This window comes from Balaenoptera ricei, chromosome 20 (genome assembly GCF_028023285.1).
Source record: "Balaenoptera ricei isolate mBalRic1 chromosome 20, mBalRic1.hap2, whole genome shotgun sequence".
Lineage (NCBI taxonomy): Eukaryota > Metazoa > Chordata > Mammalia > Artiodactyla > Balaenopteridae > Balaenoptera > Balaenoptera ricei.
In genome coordinates this window covers 7883323-7908030 of record NC_082658.1, presented here as the reverse complement: position 1 = coordinate 7908030, position 24708 = coordinate 7883323, and the positions used below count along the sequence as shown (strand labels likewise).

Here is a 24708-nt window from a genome sequence, read left to right as displayed (position 1 = left end):
CCCCCACTCCCCACCGGCTCAGGGCCTCTCGGTTCAGGCCAGGAACTGTCTTCAGCCCGCTGTCAACCTCCCCCTTGTCAGCAAGTCCCTGGTGTCCCCCCCTCCCCGAGCAGAGAAACACTGGAAAACTCAGGAATGCATCAGTTTTATTTTCTGTTCTTAAAGCCAGAAGCAAACAAACGTTAAGCATATCCTAGATGACGAGACAACTACTTAGAACACCCGGCCTGCCCCAGGATCAGGAAAATGTCCTCTCTCCCTCACCCCGCTTCCTGTTTAACTTGGGACTCTTAACTGGAACTCAACTCTTCCCCAAAACATTTTAAATCCAGAAGACCAGCCGGGAGAAACCCTTTCCCCCGGGGTCTGGCTCTGCAACTGAGGGCCAGGCAGCTGAAGGGCGCTAGGAGGGCCTTGCTGGCGGCCCGGGCAGGCTTCCTACTCTCCTCGGCACCTGCCATTCTGGTGCCAGGGGACCCAGCCTCTAACGGACCCCCTCGGGCATGGGGCTTCTGTGCCCCCATCTTGAAACGGCACCAGCAAACCCAACAAACAACACAGGAACTCGCTAACCTGCTGGCAGGACAAACCCAAACTCAGCCCTCTGACGGCTGATGCCAAATTGCTCTCTCCCCAGATGTGTCCTCTTTCTTGGGAAGTGAGTGGGGAGGCAGGGGGGCAGCAGCTGGAGAGAGGCTTTGAGGCCTCACACCTTCTCAGCGGCAGAAACCCTCCAGCACACACTGGCGCGGGGCCGGGGAGGTCTCGGTGGACGAGAAGTACGGATGCGCAAGGGCGGCCTTGGCTGAGATGCGCCGGCTGGGGTCATACTGCAGGAGTTGCTGCGGAGGAAGGAGGAGGAGAGAGAGTGGGCCCGGGTGTGGCCAGGGCCCCAAGCCCCAAAGCAGAGCTGCCTTCAAACCCAGAACGACACAAAGCCTGTACCTCCCAGCTTGCGAGCCAGTTCTGGATACTCCCGGAATCTGGGGACAAAGACTTTGTTCTAGTCCAGCCCTGCTAAGTCACCCCCTGTCTCCTTCACGTTACTGAGGCTGAGTCAGTCTCCCCACTTCCTTAGGGAGCTTTCCAGGCTCCAGCCTAGTTCTAGTTGAGACAGACTTTTCTCTAGGTATCGGGATGAGGGAACCAAACCTGTCCAGGGAGCATGCTTGAGGGTGGGGCAGAAACACGAAAATCCCTCAACCTGGCCAGGCTGTGGAAGGACCCCCCTGCCTTAAGAGTAGCCAGGATGGAGGGCTAGGAGGCTCCGTGGGAAGTCCACTCCATCCTCCTGGCATTGGGTTGGGAGACGCACACAGCCCTCTGGAAAGCTGGACACAGAGCCTGAAGATGAACTTCCTGCCCTGCCTTCCTCTGACCCAACACCAGACTAAAGAGAGAAACGTGCTCTGAGTCTTTGTGGGCAAGAATGGATAGCTCTGCCTGAGGCCCTCTGGGCAGCCTGGCCTGGGCCAGCCCAAGGGGTCAAGAGGGTACAACCGGAGGGGTGAGTGAGGACCGGGGCAGGGGCCGAGGCAGCGGGGAGCAGCCTGCTCTGAGCAGCCTCGTGTGACGAGTAACCGCTGTGGAAGGCGCTGCGGGGGTACCGAGGCAGTGGGCGGTGTGGTCCCTGCCTGGGAACGCTTACAGCTTAGATGGGGTAATAATGTCCACGAGAGAAAATTACCAAAACACAAGGCAACTAAGAAAAAGGGCACATATCACAGCATAAAAACAAAGCTAACTAGAAGAGAGAAGTTTTAAAAGGGATGATGAACATTGGACCTATCATGGGAGAGGCTTCCAGGTGGAGCAATCAATACACATGGGGACAAGCCACCTCTGTATAGGGGTCAGAAAAGAGACGAGCTGGGACTCAGGAGGAACCAGGGTTGCATAAGAGGCTGGATGACAAAGGGGACACTTCTAGCAAGAGCAGCAGCTGGCGCGAGGAGGTCTTTCTCAGCCTCCCTGCCGCCCACCTGTACCTACCATGAGCAGGTCCTTGCCCTCTGGCTCCAGGTGGGGCACGATCTCCTCCAGCCCCTTCCTGGTCCACTTGGGGAAACTGCCCTTATAGTCAGGCAGCTGGGTGACTCCTGGCCACATGGCTTCACTGGGTGTCCCCAGGGTCCGAAAGATACGAAAGAGTTGGTCAATCTCAGAGTCGCCAGGAAACAGGGCTTTGCGGGTCACCTGGAACGGGGAAGGGGAGAAGGTGTGGGCTCTACTCCCTTGTCATGCAGAATCCAATACCAGAAAAGAGGCCAGACCAGGGAGGCACCTCCAAGATATCTTTCCCAGGGCTGTGCTAAAAATCCTGGCCTTTTCTGGAAAAAGACCTTAGCCAGTCCCAAACACCCCTTAATCCACTTCTAATAGGATAATCAGAGCCCTTTCTACCCCCCACCCCAGAGGACCCTGCCTGTGGCCTCCCTGTGGCCATGTGTGGCCCTCTCTCTACCATCTCTGCGAAGATGCAACCAATGCTCCAGACATCCACAGCTGTCGAGTAGAATCTGCTTCCCAAGAGGATCTCGGGGGCACGATACCAGAGTGTCACCACCTGTGGGGACAAGAAAACAGCATCATTCAGGGTGGCTGGGTGCACGGGGGACATCCCTTCTCTCCCCTCTGTCCTGCGGTACCTCATGGGTGTAGGTGCGCAGGGGCACCCCGAAGGCCCGAGCCAGTCCAAAGTCAGCCAGCTTGATGGCCCCCAACTCACTGATGAGCAGATTCTGGGGCTTCAGGTCTCGGTGGATGACCCGATGCGAGTGGCAGAAGTTCACCCCCTGCAGCAGCTGGAAGAGGTAGCTCTGGAACAGCGAGCGTGAGAAAGAGCTGGCTGAGCGGAGGCGGGGCTGGCTGAGCGGGCATTCGCTGGTTGCCCCCTGTCCTTCCCCCGGTACCTTGACTAAATGCAGGGGGAGCTCAGAGGCTGGGGTGGAGTCCATGTACTTCTTCAGGTCCTGGCTGAGGAACTCAAACACCAGGTAAAGCTTCTTCTCACTGTGCACCACGTCCAGCAGCCTGGCCGGGCGACACCAGTCAGCACGCGGCTCCCAGCTGGGCTAGGAGAGGCCCACTTCCCCGCTCCTTCCCGCCTCACCTGACGATGTTGGGATGTTTAAGCTCTTTGAGCAGGGAGATCTCCCTGATGGCGGTGCTTGGGACCCCCTCGGTCTCCCTGGAGAAGAGAGTGGTACAGCAGTGGAGGCAGGAGCTGAGCAGGCCCTTCTGCTGGGCGGCGGGGGGCAGGCGGGGGGTGTCACCTGTGTTCCTTATTCCCTAAGGATGCCCACCCCCCTCTCCCCAGCGATGGGGCTCTGTGCTCCTCGGCACACACCCGTCACCCCCAGCGGCCGGGGGCAAAGCCTGGTCGGGGTGAGGACGCGTGAGGGCTGCACCTCTGTGGCCCCCGTGTAACTGGGGAGCACTCGGAAAACGAGTGGAACACAAAACCCTGTGATGAGGGACGGATGGGTGGGCTGTGGGTCACCCCTGAACCAGGGGGTCTCAGAGGCCGTCCCAGCACTCACAAATCCAGCCTAATCTTCTTGAGGGCCACGAGCTGCCCGGTCTCCTTGTTCTTGGCCTTGTACACCACCCCATAGGTGCCCTCTCCGATCTTCTCCACCTTCTGAAACACATCCATGCCCGCAGAGCCGCCCTGGAAACAAAAAGCGCCTGGGGCGTTCGCCCCCATGCCCAGCACCCCCGCTGCCCCTCCAGCCTCCACGGCACAGCCTGCCCGGCCCCGCCCCGCCCTCCCCTCCCCCCACGCCCTCCCCTCTCCCCCCACCCCGGCTCCTGAGGCCTGTGGCCCCCAGGGCTCACCCTGCTCTGCCTGCCAGGCCGCCCAGGCCCAGGCCTGGATCCCACCGCCCGCCAAAGCCCCGGCCCCAGCCCCAGCCCATCCCCGGGAACCTGGTGTGGAGCAGGGCTGCCCCTCGCCCAGCCCAGGCCGGGGAGGAAGCCCCAGGCCCCAGGAAGCAGCTGCCCTGAGCCGCGCTACGGAGCGCAGGAGGGCCCAAACTTCTCCTGCCCCAGCCCCCGCCTGCCCAGCCAGGCCTGGACCCCGGGGGCAGAAGGCTGCCCGGAGGGGCTGCCCAGGGGCGCCGGGGTCAACTCAGGGCAGAGGTCAGGGGTCAGGAAGGGCTTCTGAAGCCACAGTCCTGCCCTAAGGCCGCATGGCCACGGCGAGGTGCTGGGCCTGGCCTGTTTGGGGACGCTCGGCCTCCTGTGAGGGCAGAACCTTGGCAGGAGCAGCCCTCACTGTGTCCCGGGCCCCCCACCAGGTCCTGAGCGCCCCCAGCGCCCTCCCCTCAGGCCCCTAGCCCAGAATTCACCAGAAACCCTCCGCTCCCGCAGCCTCACTGCCGGGCCGGCTGCCTGCTCCGAGGCTCCCCCTGCTGGCCCCTCCCGGCGCTGCACCACGTGCACGCACTGCACCACGTGCACGCACTGCTCCGTCACACCACATGGCTTTATTCACGAGGACCTTCTGCAACCCTCCAGGACCCACACGGGGCCCAGCTCCCAGGGCCCCAGAGACCCGCCTCTGATCTCTAGGCTCCCATTTCTGGGGCAATCCCGATGAACAACCCCTCCCGTCTTCTCTCCAGGAAGCTCCTGCATCTTCTCGGCAGCAGGTCGAGCGCGGGAGGGGGGGGGGGGCGGGGGGCGGGGGGGGTTTGCCAGGAGCTGCCGTTTTGCTCTCTACTGGCTGCTGTCCCTCTCTCGCTGGTACAGCCTCTGCTTCCGGATGGCTTGTTCTAACAAGGGGAGATTCATTCCTTCCACACAAGTCAGCACCCGGGCCTTCACCACGCAGCCTCCATCTGAAAGACACAGACACCAAGGCACAGGCAGTGTCAGCAACACACCCTGCAGATGCATTCCAGCCGTTTCCCCTCGACTTGATCTTGGTCCTGGGTTTTGACAGAAGAGTCTGACAGGGCACAGGTGAGAAGGATGGTTTACAGGATGCTGACCATTTGTCTTCTTGGGCCTCAGAACTGCGGGCCCGCCATGCACTACAGGCACATGGCTGAAACTCAGGGGGCAGCCTGAAAATTCCATTCCTCCAGGGAGGAGGCCCAGAGAGATGTAGCCTCTACTTCCCTCTTTTGTCATCTTAACTCCTACCAGCTTCTCTGTAGCTCCCAAGTGCCCAGAGTTGAGGAGGGACCTCAGTCACCACCCTAGTTCTCCATTTGTACCAAGGGAAGGGCCCCTTGGCTTCGTAGGGCTCACTGGCATTGGAAATTGGGGCAAAGAGAACCCCATATTTAATCAATCCAAGGGGAGAGTCTGGCCTTACAGGGGCAAGTCATCCCACCCTGGACAAGGGGCTGGGGGCGCTTCTAGCAGATGCTGTGGTGAGCTGATGGAAAGGTTTGTCAATGTTCAGGTGACACCAAATAGGAAGGACATCCGGGGTTTGCCCTAATAGGTTGTTTTTGGTTGTTGTTTTTTTTTTGCACTATGTTCTCTCTGCTCTCTGGGCACGTCAGTGAATACATTCAATGTTCTAGAACATTATGCTCTCCTCTTTTGATGCCATTTTGAGATAGAGGCTCTCTCTGGTTAAAGTCTATGCCTAACTTTTCCTCTAGTCTAGGCCACTTTATTGATTTAACAGAGCCCGGGGGCAGAATCCAGAGAGTTGGACTGTGTAGATTCCAGGCTTCAACACAGAAAGATGAACTCATTTGAAACATGAGGTTGCCTGTGTGTCGTCAGCTTCTGTTGGCCCCAGCGCTGGACTGCAGGAGCTGCATGGCCTAGAGTGGGGTTGCGGGGGGGGGGGGGGGCATGGGACAGTATGTGGATCTGTGGATGGGTGTAGACTGTTGATTCTCATCACTCAGGCCTCTTCAGGAATAGCTGGCTCATCTATACTGATCAATCAAACAGGATATTTGCCTAAACTTCATTTGGCACTGAAAGGCCTAGACCTTTTCTTGTGACACATGTGGCCCTAAATAGTTTTCACAGAGCAGCTGCCTGTGTTCAGGATGACACAGGGAGAGCAAGGACAAAATCAGAGTGCTCTAATTCGCAGTTAAAAATCTCAAAATAGAAGCATAGGTCAAATGTTTCCAAACTTCCTGTATGAAGATTTTCTTAGTATTGGACTTAATTTCACAGAACTTTCCTTACAATGATAATGCCTGTCAGCTCTTTCCTCCCCTCAGCCTGGGGAAACCTTCTCTTCGAGATACAGATAGTGGAACATGTTTCTTCCTGTGAATGAAGAAAAGTTATTAAAAATGGAAGTGAATTTTACAAGTATGATTATCACAGGGACAAATTTGGCAATTCTGTTAGTCCATCTGCAAAAGGTCTGTGTAAATGGAATAAAAGAACGGCATTTGAAGAGTGCTGCAGGGGAGGAGAAAGGAGTTTATGAACCCAGAGAAATAGTCATTTAGGGGAATCTCTTCTTGCAAAGAAAAAGAACCTGCTGCAAAGGAGAAGGGCTGAGGGAATTCCCTGGTAGTCCAGTGGTTAGGACTCTGCGCTTTCAATGCCGAGGGTGTGGGTTCAATCCAGAATGCAGTGGGTTGAGGTGTGAGTCTGAGATAAGGAGGGGTGATATGGAGAACAGATCTTCTTTTTTTTTTTTTTGAGAATAGATCTTCTTTTAGGAAGTTTGACTGTGGAGGGAGGAGGGTCACAGCTAGGTAGGGATAGAGCTGAACTTGACATTATTGTTGCTATTATTTTAATACAGAAGAGGCTTGAGCGCTTTATATGCTGGGAGGGAAGAACCAGTGGTAACAGGTTAAGGATTCAGCTGAGAAAGCAAAGCCCCTGCAGGAGGGCAGGCATGCATCACAGCACAGGGGCTGCACCGCAGGCAGGAGGGACCCTCCTCTCTCCCAGACTGGAGGAAAGGGGCTACTGACGGGTGTGGATGCGTATAATTTTAGGAGAGGCTGCAGCTGTGGCCTCAATTTTACCTGGGATGTAGGAGGTGAGGTAATTTGCTGGAAGGGACGGGGAGGTGATGACGAAGGGGGTCCTGCGTGAACGCCTGAAATAGCTGTTGCGGGTCAGGGGGAGGGGGGACCAGCCAGGACATACGGAAGGAATTCTAGACGCTGCCCGGAAGAGATAAGAGACCTTGAAACCATTGTGCTAGGAATCCCTGGAGCTTTGTGAACTTTCTCCATCAACAGCTGGGTGGGACCTGAGAGGGTGGGGATTGGGGTTTAATCAGGGAGGAATGATGGGAGACGAGGGGTTGGAACTTCTGCCAGGAAAGTGGTTGAAATGATAGTGAGGTCAAGCTGGAGGGGAGAGAAGGTGGTCCCAATGGGTGACGAGGCAGAAAGATACTGAGGGTGGAACCTAGTTTCAGGCGGCAGAGGCCGGCGGGTCCGGGTACGTCAGGCAGCAGTGGGGTGGAGGTGGCAGAACCGGTCGCTGCAAAGGAGAAGCTGCCAGGATTTCCGCCCCACCTCTGGGTTCTGTGATGCGTGTGGGGCCTGGGAGCCTCCACGTGGGAGGGTGGGAGGAGAACTGCTGCCTGGGGGTAAAAGCCAGGTTTCAGGCAAGTCCCAGAGAAGGGGGCTTGAAGGTTCAAGAGGACACAAGGAAGGCCTGTGAGGGCAGGAAACAGTCAGGTGCACGGAAACCGGAACAGGTGGGATTTATGGTGAGAGCTCTGGGGCAGCTTCTTGCTGTAGGCGAGTAACCTTCAGCCTGGTATTCCATACGGAGCAGAGCGGGGCCGAGGCTGTGTCCTCACATCTTAATCCCCGGACTGGACGCCCTCGGCCCTGCGGGGTGTCCCGGCCAGCTGCTGTTGGCACATGGCTGGCATTTCTTCTCTTTCGTGTGCAAACATTTCAGAAAGGTGACTTGAGGGGGCCTCTGGTCCATCCTCAGAACTGCCAACCTTGCCACGGGGCAGGCAACCGTGTGTGGTTGACCTTTGTGTCCCCACAGGACTTCAGACCTGGCCGGGGGCCAGACAGGCCACCGCAGGTTGGAGGTCAGCGACCACTGCCAAACTCAGCCCACACTCTGCCCTCCCTCTTCACCGTCGTCTTTCTTTCCTCGTGTCAGTCTCGAATGACGAGCATGTAGTCTCAGAAATTAGAAACTGAGGGGAAAAAAATTTTTTAAGAAAAAAAACCCTACACATTGTGATGAAAATAATGATAAGTGGTAAACTAGCCAGAGCCTAGGAAGAATCCTGCTGGGTCTGAGGCTTGACTATTGAGGTTCCATTTTTTTTGTTTTTTGGCAAGAACACATCAGAGCAGTACTGTCTGTGCTCTCCTGGTGCATCACACCAGAGGCACACGATCGATGGGTCCGATTTTTGTAATGTTTGATCACCTGAGCTACAGTGTTCCCGGCAAGCGTCCACCTAATGATCTGAGCGGCCAGTGATAATGATCGTTGCCTGGATTTATTATTTCCTCGGGGCTTTTAACACGGTGACTTTAGCATTTAATTGTTTCTCCTGCGGTTATTCACTGTGATTCTTCTCTAAAGAACGTTCCCTCCTCCAGCCGTTTGGTTTCCCTGAAATACATTCCTTTCGGAAAAAGGTAGGATAAACTCAAGGGAAGGAAGAGCAGGTTTAATGCAACCAGGTGGAAGCAATTAGCTAATTCCAGAACCAAGTTCTCCAATAAATAGCATTAGAAAAAGGAAAAAAGGAAGACAGAACTGTTATAGAGACTCGGGATATGTAACCCAAAGACAATGCATGGACTTTGTTTGCCTCCCGCTTTTAAACTAACTTTTTGTAAAAAGCCATTTTGGGGCCAAGGAGGGGAATGATCACAGACAAGGTATGTACTAGAGTATATTAAGGAACAGCTATTCATTTTGTTGGGCGTGATCGTGATGTTAGAGATAGACATTGAGGCATTTATGGGTAAATGAAATGATGTCAGATTTGCTCTAAAATACACCAGCAAAATAAGTAAGTAAATGCAGGCGATGATGACACAAGAGTGGAATGTGGATCACTGCTGAATCTGGGTGACAGGTACATGGAGGCTCATTCTACTTTTGTGCTTGTTTGATTTGAAAACATTAAATTTAAAAAGTTATATGGGTTGAATTTGTACTTTAAAGTTTTTTCCATTTTTCTTCCCACAAATAATTCTAAATGTCTTCTCCAGGTCCCGCCCTGGTCCTGGCCTGGTGTCCCACCTTAGTATCAACCCCTCTCTGTATCTGCAATCAGACCTTTGAGTTACAGATACTGGGCAGTTGGCTCCTGAGAGCTCCCAGGACTCCCTGTAGGGGCCAGGAGTGCAGGAGGGAGTCTCAGGTGATGTGGGCTGCAGTCAAAGTGGAAATGATTTATTTAGTGGAATGAATGATTTATTCAAGGCCCTTTGTACCCATTTCCACCCCTCCTCCTGATACCTCTCTCAAATCAATTATGAAGGCAGGGACTCTGAGCTCAAAGGCTTAAGCCTGAATAAAGATTAACTTTTATTAAATCAAACGTAATTAAAGTAAAGCCCATTTACTTTTTTTCTAGTGCATTTCATCCAGAGTTAAAAACCACTGCAACTTTTAGAAAGTAAGTTGGGAGTGTAAATCAAGAAACATAAATGTTCATATCCTTTAATGTAGCAATTCCACTTTTAGGAAACTACCCTAAAGAAACAATCAGAAAATGGACAAAGATTGGTAATAGTTAAAGGCTATTAACTACAGCATTTTTAATATATATCTAGATAGATTGTTTAAACTGTTTTTTCCCTCTGGCTATAAAGCAATACATTTTCATTGTCAAATGCTAATAAAAGTATAAGGAATCCCACAGCCCCACCACCCAGAAATAATTACTATTAACGTTTTGGTAAATAATATTTCAAACTTTTATGTGTGTAAAAAATGTCTATTTAACAAAAATGAGATCATATGATACATACTGTTTTGTAAACTGCTTTTTCTTAGTAAAATACTACGAACATCTTTTCATGTCAACTGATATAAATTTACAACACCCTTTTTGATGGCTGTATAATATTCTCCTGGCTGACTATCTCATAGTTTCTTTAACCAATTAATGTACAGTGTACTTACAAGAGCAAAAAATGGAAACAATACAAATGTCTAATGCTTGTGTGAATTAGTGTACACATCTAATCTATAAAATATTATATAGCCATTAAATACTATATCTAGAAAAAATTTTTAAGACATGGGGGAATGCTTATGATATAATGTTAAATTAAAATAACCAGATACAACGTGTTATAGTTACATAAAGCATGTGAAGGAAAGTGGCACAGGGACAGCCAGAGAGGGAGGCAAAGAATACAAGTACCTAGGTTTTAAAGGGCAAGCTTCAACCCTTGATGCCATAGAGATTCTCCCAGGTTGCTTCTGTTCCTTCCCTTGTGTTTTATTTCTGTTGCCCTGACTTCCTGGCCTGTTACTCCAGCCCCATCCTCTCTGAGCCTTAGTTTTCTCATCTATGAAATAGCCATAAGATGACTCATTAAGGGCTGGTGAGCAGATTCAAAAAGATTTAAGCAAACCTCCTAGTACCAGGCCTGGCATGTTGTAGGCCTTCAGAAATTAATGATTTCTCTCCCCTCTTTCTCGCTTCCCTACGGCAGGTCCACCTCAAGCCCAATCACGTCTCTTTGCTATGAGTCCCTGTAATTCGTGGGCTGATTTGGAAGGAATGTTAACCCCAATGAGGGACCCCTGCTGGGTCAGAAGCCAAGCCCAGGCACCCACAAGACTGCCCCACTCAGGACCCAGAGTGGAAAAGGGTGTGTGAAGCCAAGGCTCACCCTTCTGGTGCTCCAGCTCCCCAAGGACCATGTAGAGGGAGCCCACCTGGGCTTGGAACGGTTCCACCAACTTGGTACAGACGAGGATCGGGTGCTGGTCAGATCTGTGCTGAGCCATCAGGGTCACTCGGGACTTCGTCATGTCGTAGCTGTACAACCTGGAGGTCAGGTAAGTGTGATCATTTCCATCCATAGACTGAACCAACCCAAAGTTCAAAAGGTTCTGGGAGGCCAATACATCCATGGGAAAATGTTCAGCCTCACTCGGATCAGAGAAATTAAAGTGGCAGCAACAGAAAAGGTTAATTAGGTCTACATAACTGAGGTATAAATTACATGCATTAAAAGGGACCTGTTCATTGACTGTTGACAAAAGTATACACTGTGTAACCAGCACCCCAATCAAGCTTTGGTACATTTCCATCACCCCCAAAAGTCCCCTTGTGCCCCTCTGAACTCAGTCTCCCCACGTCCCACCCCAGGCAACCACTGATCTGCTCTTGGTCTCCACAGATGAGTTTTCCTACTCAAGCACCTCATGTAAATGGAATCCTAACAGCACGAATTCTTCTGTGTCTAGCCTCTTTCACTTAGCATAATGGTTTGGAGACCCATTTATGCTGTTGGGTAAATCAGCAGTTTGTTCCTTTTTATTGCTTGGTAGCACTCAGTTGAATGGATCAATAAATTACTATATCTTCACCAGCTGATTTGGTTTGCTTACAGACTTGTGCTGACATATGTTTTCATTTCTAGTGGGGAAATACCCAAGTGGGATTTCTGGGTCATATGGTCAATCTGTCTGTTTAAAGGAAACTGCCCAATTGTTTTTCAAAGTGGTTGTGCCACTTTACTTTCCCCCCAGCAACATATGAGGGTTCTAGTCATTCCAAATCCTTGTCAGCACAGGCTACGGTCAGTCTTTTTCATTTTAGCCACTCTAGTGGGCATGAAATACCGTACCATTGTGGTTTTAATTTGCATTTCCCTAATGACACATGATGTTGAACAAATTTTCATGTGTTTATCTGCCCTCTGTATATCTTCCTTGGCAGTGTCTTGTTTAAATCTTTTACCCGTTTAAAAATTAAGTTTTTTGTCTTCTTATTGGGTTATATGAGCTCTTTGTTTATTCTAGGTACAAATCATTTGTTGAATATAGATAATATACACACACGTTCACTTATTTTCTACCAGTTCGTGGCTTGCCTTTTAATCTTCTTAATGGTAGCTTTTGATGAGAAGCTTTTAATTTTGTTGAAGTCCAATTTATTCATTATTTTTCTTTTATGGTTTTTGTTTTGTTTTGTTTTGAATATTTATTTATTTATTTATTTGGCTGCACCGGGTCTTAGTTGCGGCCTGCAGGATCTAGTTCCCTGACCAGGGGTCGAACCTGGGCCCCCTGCATTGGGAGCTCGGAGTCTTACCCACTGAACCATCAGGGAAGTCCCTATGGTTTTTGTTTTCTGAGTCTAAGAAATCTTTGCCTATCTCAAGGTGTATATGAAGGTTTTCTCCTGTTTTCTTCTAAAGATTTTATAGTTTTAGCTTGTTCATTTATGATCCAGTCAGAATGATTTTTTTTTTTTTTTTGGTATGCTGTGGGGTAGGGATCAAGGTGTTTTTTTACCCCCATAAAAATATCCAGTAGTTCCAGCACCATTTGTTGAAATGACTATACTTTCCCCACTCAATTAAATTGATGTCTTTGTTGAAAATCAATTGATTTTGGTTAAATAAATAGATGTGGTTAAATAAATTATGGTATGTCTATGCAATGAAATAAAATGGATCTATTTAAAGTGATGATATAGATTTACATATTTGGCATGGAACTAGGTCTACCATACACAGTTAAGTATTGTACAATATAGTAATATAATAGGATCTCATCTAGCTTAAAATATTTATACACGTATGTATATATATGTCTCCAAGATGGTCCCCAGTGATTCTTATCTCCTGGCATCCGCATCCCTGTGTAGTCCCTACCACCCTGACTAGCGCTGACCTGTGTAACCAATAAAACATTGCAGAGATGACCTAGAGTGATTTCTGAGGTTAGGTCATTGACATTATAGCTTTCTCTTTGCCCTCTCTGTTGAGTCACTCCTTATGGGGAAAGCCAGCTGCCATGTTATCAAGACTCTCAAGCAGCCGTATAGAAAAATCCGTATTGAGGAAGTGAGCCTTCTTGACAACAGGCAGCACAAAATTGCCAAACATGTGAATGAGTCATCATAGAATCAGATCCTCCAGGTCCACGCCAGCCTTCAGATGCTGGCAGCCCTGGCTAACATCTCGACTGCAATCTTCAAAGTCAGTCTGAGACAGAACCACCCAGCTAAGCCACTCCCACATTCCTGACACTAAGTATGAAAAAATAAGCATTTATTGTTATTTTAAGCCACTTAATTTTGGGGTGATTTGTTACACAGCAATATGTGACTAACACAGTATATATGTATATACACATATTGTGTATATACACACCCACCCACATATACACACAAACACACATGAAAAAGCATGTAATCACCAAAAGGTTAGCGGTGGGTGGTTGTCCAGACAGTGGAATTACAGGTGATTTTTACTTGCTTTCTTTACACCCTTACGGATTGTCTACATTTTTTACAATGAATATGTATTAATTTTTTAGCATTTAAAAATTATTAGGGACTTCCCTGGTGGCGCAATGGTTAAGAATCCGCCTGCCAATGCAAGGGACACGGGTTCGATCCCCAGTCCGGGAAGATCCCACATGCCGCGGAGCAACTAAGCCCCTGCGCCACAACTACTGAGCCTGTACTCTAGAGCCCACGAGCCACAACTACTGAAGCCCGCGAGCCACAACTACTGAAGCCCACGAGCCACAACTACTAAAGCCCGCGTGCCTAGAGCCCGTGCTCCGCAACAAGAGAAGCCATTGCAATGAGAAGCCCACGCACCGCAACGAAGAGTAGCCCCCACTCGCCGCAACTAGACAAAGCCCGTACACAGCAACGAAGACCCAATAAATAAATAAAAATAAATAAATATATTTAAAAAAACAAAAATAAAAATAATTAGATAAAATTATGACTATTTTAATTTTGAAAATAATTTTGAAAATATATAATAGATAATAAATAATTTAAAATGTAAAGATAAGTGATTTTTTAGTAATTAAAAATATGTACTTTAGGGGACTTCCCTGGTGGTGCAGTGGTTGGGAGTCTGCCTGCTGGTGCAGGGGACACGGGTTTGAGCCCTGGTCCGGGAGGATCCCACATGCTGCAGAGTGGCTGGGCCCGTGCGCCACGGTTGCTGATCCTGGGAGCCCGCGGGCCACAGCTGCTGAGCCTGCGCGCCACAACTGCTGGGGCCCGCGTGCCTGGAGCCCGTGCTCCGAACGGGAGAGGCCACCGCAGTGAGGGGCCAGCGCACCGCAGCAAGGAGCGGCCCTGGCTCGATGCGGCTGGGGAGAGCCCGCGTACAGCGGCGAGGACCCAACGCGGCCAAAAATAAATAAATAAATAAATAAATAAAATAAATTTATAAAAAATATATATATACTTTTAAAATAATTTTTAAAATATTATAATTTTTAAAAAAGACTATTTTAATTTTTTTTAAACATCCCCCCACCATGTGAAAAAAGCATTCTCACCTGCCGAACGTCCTCAGCGTGTCCCCGTCAGGAACTTGGCCGGCACTGACCTCCCAGGGGAAGTAATAGATCCCAGGCTCGGGCAGCATCTTTGCTCCTGTAACCAAATAGTTGAGATGGATTTTTGAAGATTCCTGACAAACCAAGCCAACCACAAGATGAATATTAACAGACACGAGACCAGCAACAACTGAAAAGGTAGTTCCAGGGGGTGGTGTTTTAAAATTTAAAAAGATTTTTTGATAGGTTTATGCATTCACATATTTAAAAAAAAACAACAACAATATACAAAAGATCTATGTGGAAAGTGTATTATTCCCACTCTAATTCCCGTGCAGCCCATTCCCTCCCCAAGCCCCTAAACCTGGGATCGGTAAAAAGGCAGATAGTAATATATGACCTCTGTCACAACTACCAAACTCTGCCATTACAGTATGAAAACTCTCAAAGACAATAAATCACGAATGAGTGTACCTTATTTCCTTCAAACTTTATTTACAAAAACATGTCATGAGTTGTCCTGGCCTATGCTGATGTTTGCCAACCCCTGCCCTGAGGGGACCATTTCCATAAATTTTTATTTATCTTTTCATTATGCAAATAAGGACAAATATGAGTATATATTTATTTCCCTTCTATACTATAGTATACATACTGTTCTTTTTTTTTTTTTTAATTTTTATTTATTTATTTATTTATGGCTGTGTTGGGTCTTCGTTTCTGTGGGAGGGCTTCTCTAGTTGCAGCAAGCGGGGGCCACTCTTCATTGCGGTGCGCAGGGCCTCTCATTACATACTGTTCTTGATTTCTTTTTTCACTTAATATATTTTGACACTTTCATAGTTGTATATAAAGGGAGTCTTCACATTTTTTAAATAACTTTTTATTTTAGAATGGTTTTCATTTATTTTTTAAAGAAACCTGTAAAGATGGTACAGAGAATTCCTATAAACATCACACCCAGTTTTCCCTATAATTAACATCTTACGTTAGTATGACACATTTGTCACAATCAGCCTGTATCAATATGGTACTATTAACTCAACTCCGTACTTTATTTGGATTTCATTTGTTTTTCCCTAATGTCCCTTTCCTGTTCCAGAGTCCCCTCCAGAATCCAACATTACATTTTCTTTTTTTTTAATAAATTTTATTTGTTTATCTTATTTTTGGTTGCGTTGGGTCTTCGCCGCTTTCTCTAGTTGCGGCGAGCGGGGGCTACTCTTCGTTGCAGTGCGCGGGCTTCTCATTGCGGTGGCTCCTCTTGTTGCAGAGCACGGGCTCTAGGTGCGCGGGCTTCAGTATTTGTGGCACGTGGGCTCAGTAGTTGTGGCTCTCGGGCTCTAGAGCGCAGGCTCAGTAGTTGTGGCCCACGGGCTTGGTCGCTCGGCTTCATGTGGGATCTTCCCCAACCAGGGATCGAACCCGTGTCCCCTGCATTGGCAGGCAGATTCTTAACCACTGCGCCACCAGGGAAGTCCTAGAATCTTTTTTAAAGTAATTTTTCTACTCTCACCACGTATAAGCTAAGCTATAAGTAACTATATCATTAAATTTATTTTTATTTTTAAAATTACCATGCAGTAGCATTGACTCTTTGTGGGGTTAGGGTTGGGGGAGATAACTCTTTTGTAAATTTTAACCTCAATTTCTTCTTCAAACAAAAGCTGCTATGTGTTTGTTAAGACACTTCTGTTAAATAAGCACAGCTGGCTCCATAAATCATTATCCATACATTATCACATATTCAAGAAAGTTTCTGAGAAGACATATCAGGACAGGCTTCTCTTGTGGGTCAACTGGATTTCAAATACTCTCTCTGGAAGTCTGAGTAATGGTACAACCTGTACTTCGAGCCTTGCCCTTTTCATTCCCCAAGGCAAAATATCCACTTCTAGGAGAAAAAAATCCATGGTATGAAGAGAAATATGCTTCTTTTTAACAACTGGGAAGTTTGAAAATACTGTACAGGAAGGATGGTGAACCAATCTGACTGCTTCTTTCATCTTTTCTGAAGCAACTGTCAAGATTTCTGTAGTGGGATTGAAGGTCAGAGAAGTAACACTTATAACTAGGTTCACCATAGCTTTTATCGGCTTTGGGTTTGTTTCTTGTGGACAAGAAACTTGATTGTATATGTTTACCACCCCACAATTAGAACAGGTTACTGGTTTGTCATAAAAGGATATAATTCAGGAACAGCCAGAGAGAAGAGGTGCATAGAACACGGTAGGTGGGGAGGGGTGTGGAGCTTCCATGCCCTCTCTGAGCTTTGCCACTTTCCCAGCCCCTCCCTGTGTTCACCAACCCAGAAGCCATTCATCAATGTGTTTAAAGTTACAAGTCTTTGTTAGTCTATATTACACAATGAATCTCCAACATTAAAACTCGAGTTACGCCACATGATTTGACCTATGGCCTCAAAAGATTCTATCACCTGGGGATTATTTCCAATTTTAAGTGTAATCTCAACTAAATGAATTTTACAGTAACCAAATAAAATGATTATTTTACTATGCCTTTAAAAGTTTTGCAATCACCAGAGTAAAAATGAATTCAAGGAAGAATCACCACTGGATGCAAAAAGTACTGGGTAAAATTTGATGAAGAACCGGCATATTTACATGGTCTCAACAGTATCTCCCCCACAGATTACTTATGAATTACAAAGGGAAAAATGGTCCACTTCACAGTGAAGAAAATTAGCAAATACAACCTTCATGTGCCTTCTGGATGTGATGCACTAAGAAGGACACATTGTTTCTGTGATATTCCTGTAAAAAAAAAAAATGTATAATCTAATCACCAAGAAATATCACACAAATCTGAATTGAGAGACATTCTACACAGCAACTGGTTTATATGCTCCAAAAGTGTCAAAATCACAGAAGATAAAGAAATTGCTCCAGTTAAAGGAGGCTAAAGCGATAGGACAACTGCTATGGGTGGAATTGTGTCCCCGCAAAAAGAGATGTTGAAGTCCTAACCCCCAAGGACCTCAGAATGTGACCTTATTTAGAAAGAGGGTCGGGCTTCCCTGGTGGTGCAGCGGTTGAGAATCTGCCTGCCAATGCAGAGGGCCCGGGTTCGAGCCCTGGTCTGGGAAGATCCCACATGCCGCGGAGCAACTGGGCCCGTGAGCCACAACTACTGAGCCTGCGCGTCTGGAGCCTGTGCTCCGCAACAAGAGAGGCCGCAAGAGTGAGAGGCCCGCGCACCGCGATGAAGAGTGGCCCCCGCTTGCCAAAACTAGAGAAAGCCCTCGCACAGAAACGAAGACCCAACACAGCCAAAAATAAGTTAATTAATTAATTAATTAAAAAAAAAAAAAAAAAAGAAAGAGGGTCTTACAGAGGTAACCAAGTTAAAATGAGGTCATTACGGAGGGCCTAATCCAATATGACTAGTGCCCTTATAAAAAGGGGAAAGTTTGGACAGAAACAGACATGCACAAAGGGAGGAGGCCAGGTGAAAATGAAGGCAGAGATTGGGGTGATATGTATACAAGCCAAGGAAAGCCAAAGATTGCCAGCAAACTATCAGAAGCTAAGAGAGAGGCATAGAGCAGATTCTCACTCATAGCCTCAGAAGGAACCAACTCTGCTGATGCCTGGATCGTGGACTTCTGGCCTCCAGAACTGTGAGACAACAAACTTCTGTTGTTTAAGCCATCTGGTCTGTGGTACTTTGTTATGGTAGTTCCAGCAAACTAATACAACTAAATATAATTCATGATCCTGGATTGGACCTTGGCTGGGAGAAAAAATTGTGATAAAGGACTTTATTGGACAATTGTAAATCCACAGAAAGGTCTGTAGGTTAGGTAATAGTATTGTTATCAATGTTAAGTTTCCTTAATTTGATAACTGCTGTTCTCCTGTTCTCTTTGTCCATTTAGGTGGGTCCTTGGGAGGGAGAGGAAATAGGCACAGGAGGATGATGTTTTAACCAGAACCAAGTCCCATGGCTTTAATACCACCTCCAAGCCACCCTTCTCCATCCCTGATCTGCTCAAGCCCAGGAGTCATTCTTTTTTTTTTTTTTTTTTCCAGGAGTCATTCTTGATGTGTCCCTTTCTCTCATGGTTGCATCCAATCCATCACAAATTTGTCAGTTCTATGTCAAAATATTGAATCTATCTACTTCCCTCCATCTCCATGGTCACCACCCCATCCAGGCCTTCACCACCTTTATAACTGGTCTCTTTGTTTCCACTCTTTTCCTTCTACAGTCCATTCTCTTCATAACAACCAGGGTGATATTTTATTGTATTTTTAAAATAAATTTATTATTTATTTATTTATTTAGTTTTGGCTGCGTTGGGTCTTTGTTGCTGCACGCAGGCTTTCTCTAGTTGTGGCGAGCGGGACCTACTCTTTGTTGCGGTGCGCGGGCTTCTCATTACGGTGGCTTCTCTTGTTGTGGAGCCTGGGCTCTAGGCTCTTGGGCTCAGTAGTTGTGGCTCACAGGCTCTAGAGCACAGGCTCAGTAGTTGTGGCGCACGGGCTTTGTTGCTCCGAAGCATGTGGGATCTTCCTGGACCAGGGATCAAACCTGTGTCCCCTGCATTGGCAGGTGGATTCTTAACCACTGTGCCACCAGGGAAGTCCCCAGAGTGATATTTTAAAATAGAAAACATGCCACAGGAGTATTTTTTGCTAAAGCCTCAAGCCTGAATCTCATAAAGCCTCTAGATCTAAGCAACAGCTTATAGAAAATACAGAAATAGAGGAACATGTTAAAGATATCACAGAGAGGGAAATTGTGGGCAAGTCACACGAAAAACAACCTAGCTTTTTCAATAAATAAATCGAAGAAAAAATCAATGTCTAGTGGAAACCTATACATTAAAAGAAGCTTAAGATTCTTATCAACCAACTGCAATGTGTAGACCTTGTTTGGACCCTGATTTGAACGAACCAACTGCAGACAATTTTTTACAAAGCAATCAGAGCAATCTTAATACTGATTGGATCCGTTGAGGTAGGAGATAGATGGGCCCCTGGGCCAGACGGCTGGGGTTTGTCAAGTGGAGTAAAACTGAAGCTTTGTTCTCACCCAGACACTCCAAGGACAAAGCTAGTGGCAGAAGCTGAGCTCTGCTGAAGTAAAGAGATAAGATGACCACTCCTGAGGTCAAGGAAAACTTCCCTGTCTGCACATGCGCAGGAAGACTCCTTGGGATTCAAAAAGGGAGGGGGTGCCACCCCATAATAAGTGTGGACATACTCCCACAGGCTTCTGCAGTGGGATCCACCTTAGCAAAACTATGCGCACACATGTCGGGGAGGGTGGACTGGTCAGGTGTGAACAAAGAAATGAGATAATTGGCCAAAGGTAAACAAAGACCGGGAAGAACTGTCCTATATAAGCGATTTAAATTACTTTTTTTTTTTTTTCCCCCCGGCCACGCCTCGCAGCTTGTGGGATTTTAGTTCCCCAAGCGAGCAGGGATCGGAGCAGGGATCGAACCCAGGCCCCCTGCAGTGGAAGCACTCAATCCTAACCACTGGACTGCCAAGGAATTTCCTAAATTACTTCTTTATTGCACTCTTCCTCATTAGAGAGGATGCCCATACCCTTTCTCTCTGGGTATGTATTTCTGCCTAGCTTCTGACTTCAATAAACTGCTTCTCTGTGTGCTCTCCCATACACTGTGCTGTGTCTCTGATAATAAGCTTTGTACCTGTTTTTACAGTTTTTGCCTCCTTGAAACGTTCTTGCTTTCAAACAGGGAGGGGTGGGGGTAGACCAGGGCCACTGGCGGTCTGGGAGCTGGGATTCCTGATTTTCATCCAGGTTACCCAGGTTCAATTCCTAGGCAGGGAACTAAGATCTCTCTTCAGGACCACTCGCTGCTATCTCTGCGAGATCACTGGGATGACAATAAGGAATTTTTATTACTATTTCTAAGAGTGACAATGGAATTGGGATTGTGATTGTATTGTGACTGGGTCAAAGATAGTTTAAGATACATACTGAAAGCTTTTATGGATGATATGATATGGGATTTGCTTAAAATTAATGTGGTGGGGGAGTGGGTGGTGGCACAGTGGGTAACTGTTGAACCTGGGTGAAGAGTATATGGGGTTCTTTGTATTATTCCTCCTACCTTTGCGTGTTTGAAAATTTCCATAATAAAAGGTTTAAAAATGTAAATCAGATCACATAACTCCATTGAAAATCTATTAAATGCTTCTTACTATAACTGGTAAAATTCCAACTCTACATTGGCCCATAATGCCACGTGGGGTCGGCGCCTGGCCTACCTTTCTGCCCTTGTTTGCCATCACCTTTCCTCTAACTCTCCTTCTCCTCAGAACTGCACATGTGCTTTGCCTCAGACTGGAACAGTCTTCCCCAGACTTTCACACGGCTGGTTCTCTCCCCTCTTTAGCTCTCAGGCCATCCACCTCCTCACCAAGGCCTTCCCTGTTCACCCCATCTAACCACCCCCAGTCACTCCATCCTCACTGCAGTTTACTAAATAACAGAATTTCAAATAGCGAGATTTGTTTACTTGGTTAATGTCTATGTCTCCCACTAGCTTATCAGCTCCATGAGGGCCAGGATTCTGCATAGTTCCTCAGCGTATTCCCTGTGCCTGACAGTGTCTGGAACATTTTAAAATATTCATTGAACGGATGAATACACTCAGGAAGAAGAGAGTGAAAACCAAAACCATCTACCCTCCACACTCAGCCTGTTCACAGAGAACCCAAACCACATCGTACTGTCCACATTAACTTGACGTTGTGCTCCTGTGTCTTCATTAGCATCTTTTACTCTTCCTGGCTGTCCAGTCCAGACAAATGGTTTGAATATCAACAGCCAGTTTGCCCACTGAGATTTTTTGAATTCCCTCGCCTTGCTCTTTCCACCAATTTTGACTGTTGTGCAGCGCTGTGTACCCAGTCCCCATCAAGACCCTGAACTGAAAGACTCGTCTTACACCAAACTTCCAATTCTCAGTAAATTCTGGCCTTATCCTCTCTCTGAGGCACTGCTGAAGCTTTGCCAAGTAGTGGGCACCCTTACTCGAGTAAGCAATCAACTCAAATTTGTCTCATCAACAGGTTGTGTTGGTGATATTTGGAGAGGCAGCTTTTAAACAAGAGGAATACACAGTAGCCAAACTAAATAGTCTGATGCCCCGGGGGGCATTAAAAACAGCATCAGTTATCTGTGACTTGCCCAGATACATTGGAGCCTGAGACAAAAGGAACAATCAGTAATAATGATTTGTCTCTATTTAAGATTTTCATATTTTATTCATTGTGGATTTTCCTACATTTTGATTTTTTAAAATGTCTTATTAAAACACTACTAATCTTGGGCCTTCCCTTAGTCCAGTGGCTAAGACTCCGCACTCCCAATGCAGGGCGCCCGGGTTCAATCCCTGATCAAGGAACTAGATCCCACATACCGCAACTAAGAGTTCCCATACCGCAAGTAAAGATCACACAGGCAGAAACTAACACCCGGCAGAGCCAAATAAATAAATAAATATTAAAATAAAAAATACTATGGACTTCCCTGGTGGCGCAGTGGTTAAGAATCCGCCTGCCAATGCAGGGGACACGGGTTCGATCCCTGGTTGGGGAAGATCCCACATGAAGCCGAGCGACCAAGCCCGTGCGCCACAACTACTGAGCCTGCGCTCTAGAGCCCGTGAGCCATAACTACTGAGCCCACATGCCACAACTACTGAAGCCCGCGCGCCTGGAGTCCGTGCTCCACAACAAGAGAACCCACCGCAATGAGAAGCCCACGCACCACAATGAAGAGTAACCCCCGCTCGCTGCAACTAGAGAAAGCCCGCGTGCAGCAACGAAGACCCAACGCAGCCATAAATAAATAAATAAATAAATAAATTTTTTTTAAAAAACCTACTAATCTTGATTAGTTTCTTGGTGCTCCCTTTACTGTGTCTGACGGGAATGCCTCACTCACCTTACCCTAGTCTCAGGAGTGTTATTAAAAATTGATGCGTCAGTTTTACAAACAAGTTTTTTAAACTATTAACACTATTAAAAGTGTATAGTTTTAAAAAACGGGATTAGTATGTTGTTTAAAGTTACAAAGGTAAATGAGAGATAAAGGAGATGGGTAGCATGCCACACCTTCGTTACCATGGCATAAGGTCAAAAGGTAACTAAAATGAGCAAATCAAGAAATAGCTTGGAAGTATTTTACTTCGATGTTCTTTAGGAAACAAAACTAGAAACACAATTTATTATGGTTAAAGTGGCTGCCTCTGAGGATGGGGAACTTCTGCTTTTCATTACAAATCCTCTTATACTAGCTTTTTTCAACGTGTGCTTTTACTACTTTGATGACGATAATTGTGAAAACAAAATGTCTCCTTTCCAAAACCTCTAAGCACACTGCCAGTTCCGTCTCACTCTAAGTCCAAACTCACCCCATAAACAGGGGGGAGCGCCCCCAATTCCACACTCAGCTCCCCGCGGCCCACGCCTCTGACAGCAAAGATGCCGTTATCGTAACAAACGATAGTTGGAACCTCTCCCCGGTGCGACCCTTGTTCCCGTCCTTTTTTTCTCCAGTCTTGGAAGGTTTTGGGTCATTGCCGGGGATGCCTTAGTGCGCGGACCCGGAAGCGGCGGGGGGGGCGGACCCGGAAGCGGCGGGGGCCCCCCCCGGCCCTCCCCCCGCGTCCCGAGGCGCAGGCGCAGTCGTCCTCAGCCGCGTTGTCCCGCCCCTTCCCAACCACTCGCGAACCTTCCTGGCCTTCCTGGCCTTGGGTTCCCTCTTTCCGCCCAGCGTGACCACGTGACGAGGGAGGGGTGGGTTGCGGATAGCGCTTCGCTTTCCCCCCAGGGCAATTTCTTGACCTTCTTCCGGGGTCTCCTTGCCTGGGGCCGCTTAGAGGCTCCCCTGGCCGAGAGCAGGGGACCCGCCCGCCCCGGCGCTGCCTCCGCCTCGGCCGCGGTCGGTCACGCGCGGAGGGGTCGCAGTGAAGGAGAAAGGGCGGGCCGGGGCGGGACGAGGCGAACGGGGGCGGGGACTCGCGGTGTCCTGGGGAGGCTCTTAGGGCTGGGCCCGCGCTGGAGGTTCGGACACTCGCTGTTGCTGCTGCCCGCCGCCTTGGTCTCCGCTGCCTCTGCTGGCCGTCACCATGAACCAGGACCTGCAGAAGGAGCGGGCCGCCGCCAGCTTCAACCCGGAGCTTCTCACGCACGTCCTGGACGGCAGCCCCGAGAACACCCGGCGCCGTCGAGAGATCGGTGAGGGCGGCGGGCCAGGCCTCCTTCCTTCCCCGAGCAAAGCTTGAGACTCCCTCCGGGAGGAGTCGGGGGACGCTGTAGGGCGTAGGCCGCAGCCCTTGGCCCAGCTTTCGGGGAGCCGGGACCCCCATTTCCAGGGGCGGCTCTGGCGGGGGGAATCGCCTATAACGAGAGGGGACCTGTGCCCGTGAGTCTGAAACCTGCTGTGACCCAGGGAGCTTTAACGGAGCCCTGAATTTCTGTCTTCCTCTTGATACCCTTTAACTCCCTACTAGAGAACCTGATTCTGAAAGACCCAGACTTCCAGCATGAGGACTTGAATTTCCTCAGTCGTAGCCAGCGTTACGAGGTGGCTGTTAGGAAGAGTGCTACCATGGTGGAGAAGATGAGGAAGTTTAACATCGCAGACCCTGCTGAAATCATGTGGTTTAAAAAGTAGGTATGCCTTAGCTTAGATCAAGTGCCTAAGCCAAATCCGCAATCTGCGGTGTCCTTTTTCATCGTGCTTGACGTTTGAAGACTCGAATTGGCATATTTTCACGCCATTTTAAAGTTATTTGTGTCGAAAATAATGTTTACTTTTGTATTTAAGCCTTTTAAAGGGATGGCATTTGTAACAAGTTGATCATGGAAATGCTATAATTTTCTATCTGAAGAGTCATACAAATTCGGTCCAGATGTCTCAATTTTGAGTGATTTAAATACAGAATGACTTTGCTTTTTGTAAGAAGGAGGCCTGCTAAATTTAGAAGCTGCATTTGGAAGGATGCTTTCAGTTGCAAGGACCAAACATTAAATATTTTGGGGCAGTAACAGTTTGTATTTTCATATGCGTGTAGATCTTGAGTTTAAAATAATGGAAAATATGGGTGGATGAAGAAGAACCTTAGTCAAACCTCAGAATGAGTATAAAGTATTCTAAGAACCCAGCATTGTTGAATCTGGTGATGGTATTTAAATGGCTCCCCTGTGCATACAAGACCTCATAAAAACATGCCTTGGTCCTACTGCTGAA

General features: G+C 47.9%; 3 protein-coding genes across 10 annotated transcripts in view; 1 reads left to right on the top strand and 2 right to left on the bottom strand.

The window, feature by feature from the left end:
* Window positions 1-129: 129 nt before the first annotated feature.
* Window positions 130-4441, bottom strand: CDK3 (cyclin dependent kinase 3). Of its 2 annotated transcripts, XM_059908232.1 has the most exons (8): window positions 4353-4441; window positions 3543-3673; window positions 3113-3190; window positions 2913-3033; window positions 2649-2819; window positions 2465-2566; window positions 1993-2196; window positions 130-842 (listed from the first exon to the last, which is right to left on the bottom strand). In XM_059908232.1, the coding sequence occupies exons 2-8, from the start codon at window positions 3656-3658 to the stop codon at window positions 717-719; spliced, it is 918 nt and encodes a 305-aa protein (XP_059764215.1). In that variant the 5' UTR covers window positions 3659-3673; window positions 4353-4441; the 3' UTR covers window positions 130-716. The 2 variants fall into 2 exon arrangements, with proteins under 2 accessions (XP_059764215.1, XP_059764214.1); XM_059908231.1 differs by lacking the exon at window positions 4353-4441 and having other exon boundaries at window positions 3543-3765.
* A 30-nt stretch (window positions 4442-4471) lies between these two features.
* TEN1 (TEN1 subunit of CST complex) lies at window positions 4472-23425 on the bottom strand. 4 transcript variants are annotated; one of them, XM_059908236.1, is made up of 5 exons: window positions 22868-23092; window positions 14446-14542; window positions 10840-10951; window positions 6169-6252; window positions 4755-4844 (listed from the first exon to the last, which is right to left on the bottom strand). In XM_059908236.1, exons 2-5 carry the CDS (start codon window positions 14532-14534, stop codon window positions 4827-4829), a joined length of 303 nt encoding a protein of 100 aa, XP_059764219.1. In that variant the 5' UTR covers window positions 14535-14542; window positions 22868-23092; the 3' UTR covers window positions 4755-4826. The 4 variants fall into 4 exon arrangements, with proteins under 4 accessions (XP_059764218.1, XP_059764217.1, XP_059764216.1 ...); XM_059908235.1 differs by lacking the exons at window positions 6169-6252; window positions 22868-23092 and adding an exon at window positions 23301-23425 and having other exon boundaries at window positions 4472-4844; window positions 10794-10951; XM_059908234.1 differs by lacking the exons at window positions 6169-6252; window positions 22868-23092 and adding an exon at window positions 23188-23424 and having other exon boundaries at window positions 4472-4844; window positions 10794-10951.
* ACOX1 (acyl-CoA oxidase 1) overlaps window positions 23181-24708 on the top strand; it is a 25384-nt gene continuing 23856 nt past the window's right edge. For 2 of the 4 annotated variants that reach the window (XM_059908227.1, XM_059908228.1), the window contains exons 1-2: window positions 23181-23693; window positions 23969-24128. In XM_059908227.1, coding sequence (XP_059764210.1) covers window positions 23585-23693; window positions 23969-24128 — 269 coding nt within the window. In that variant the 5' untranslated portion in view covers window positions 23181-23584. Of the gene's footprint in view, window positions 23694-23968; window positions 24129-24708 lie in introns of those variants that run through there. The other 2 variants (XM_059908230.1, XM_059908229.1) reach the window with 1 other exon arrangement.

Excerpts from the sequence above, each read along its gene's own strand:
- CDK3 (XM_059908231.1), bottom strand. The coding sequence starts at position 3,709 with ATGGGGGCGAACGCCCCAGGCGCTTTTTGTTTCCAGGGCGGCTCTGCG. Across the intron at positions 3,034-3,112 it reads AAACATCCCAACATCGTCAG|GCTGCTGGACGTGGTGCACA; the intron begins GTGAGGCGGGAA and ends TCGCCCGGCCAG. Across the intron at positions 2,197-2,464 it reads GTTGCATCTTCGCAGAGATG|GTGACCCGCAAAGCCCTGTT; the intron begins GTAGAGAGAGGG and ends TCCCCGTTCCAG.
- TEN1 (XM_059908235.1), bottom strand. The coding sequence starts at position 14,534 with ATGCTGCCCGAGCCTGGGATCTATTACTTCCCCTGGGAGGTCAGTGCC. Across the intron at positions 10,952-14,445 it reads ACGCTGAGGACGTTCGGCAG|GTTGTACAGCTACGACATGA; the intron begins GTGAGAATGCTT and ends CCTGACCTCCAG. Across the intron at positions 4,845-10,793 it reads GGAGCTGGAGCACCAGAAGG|ATGGAGGCTGCGTGGTGAAG; the intron begins GTGAGCCTTGGC and ends TGTGTCTTTCAG.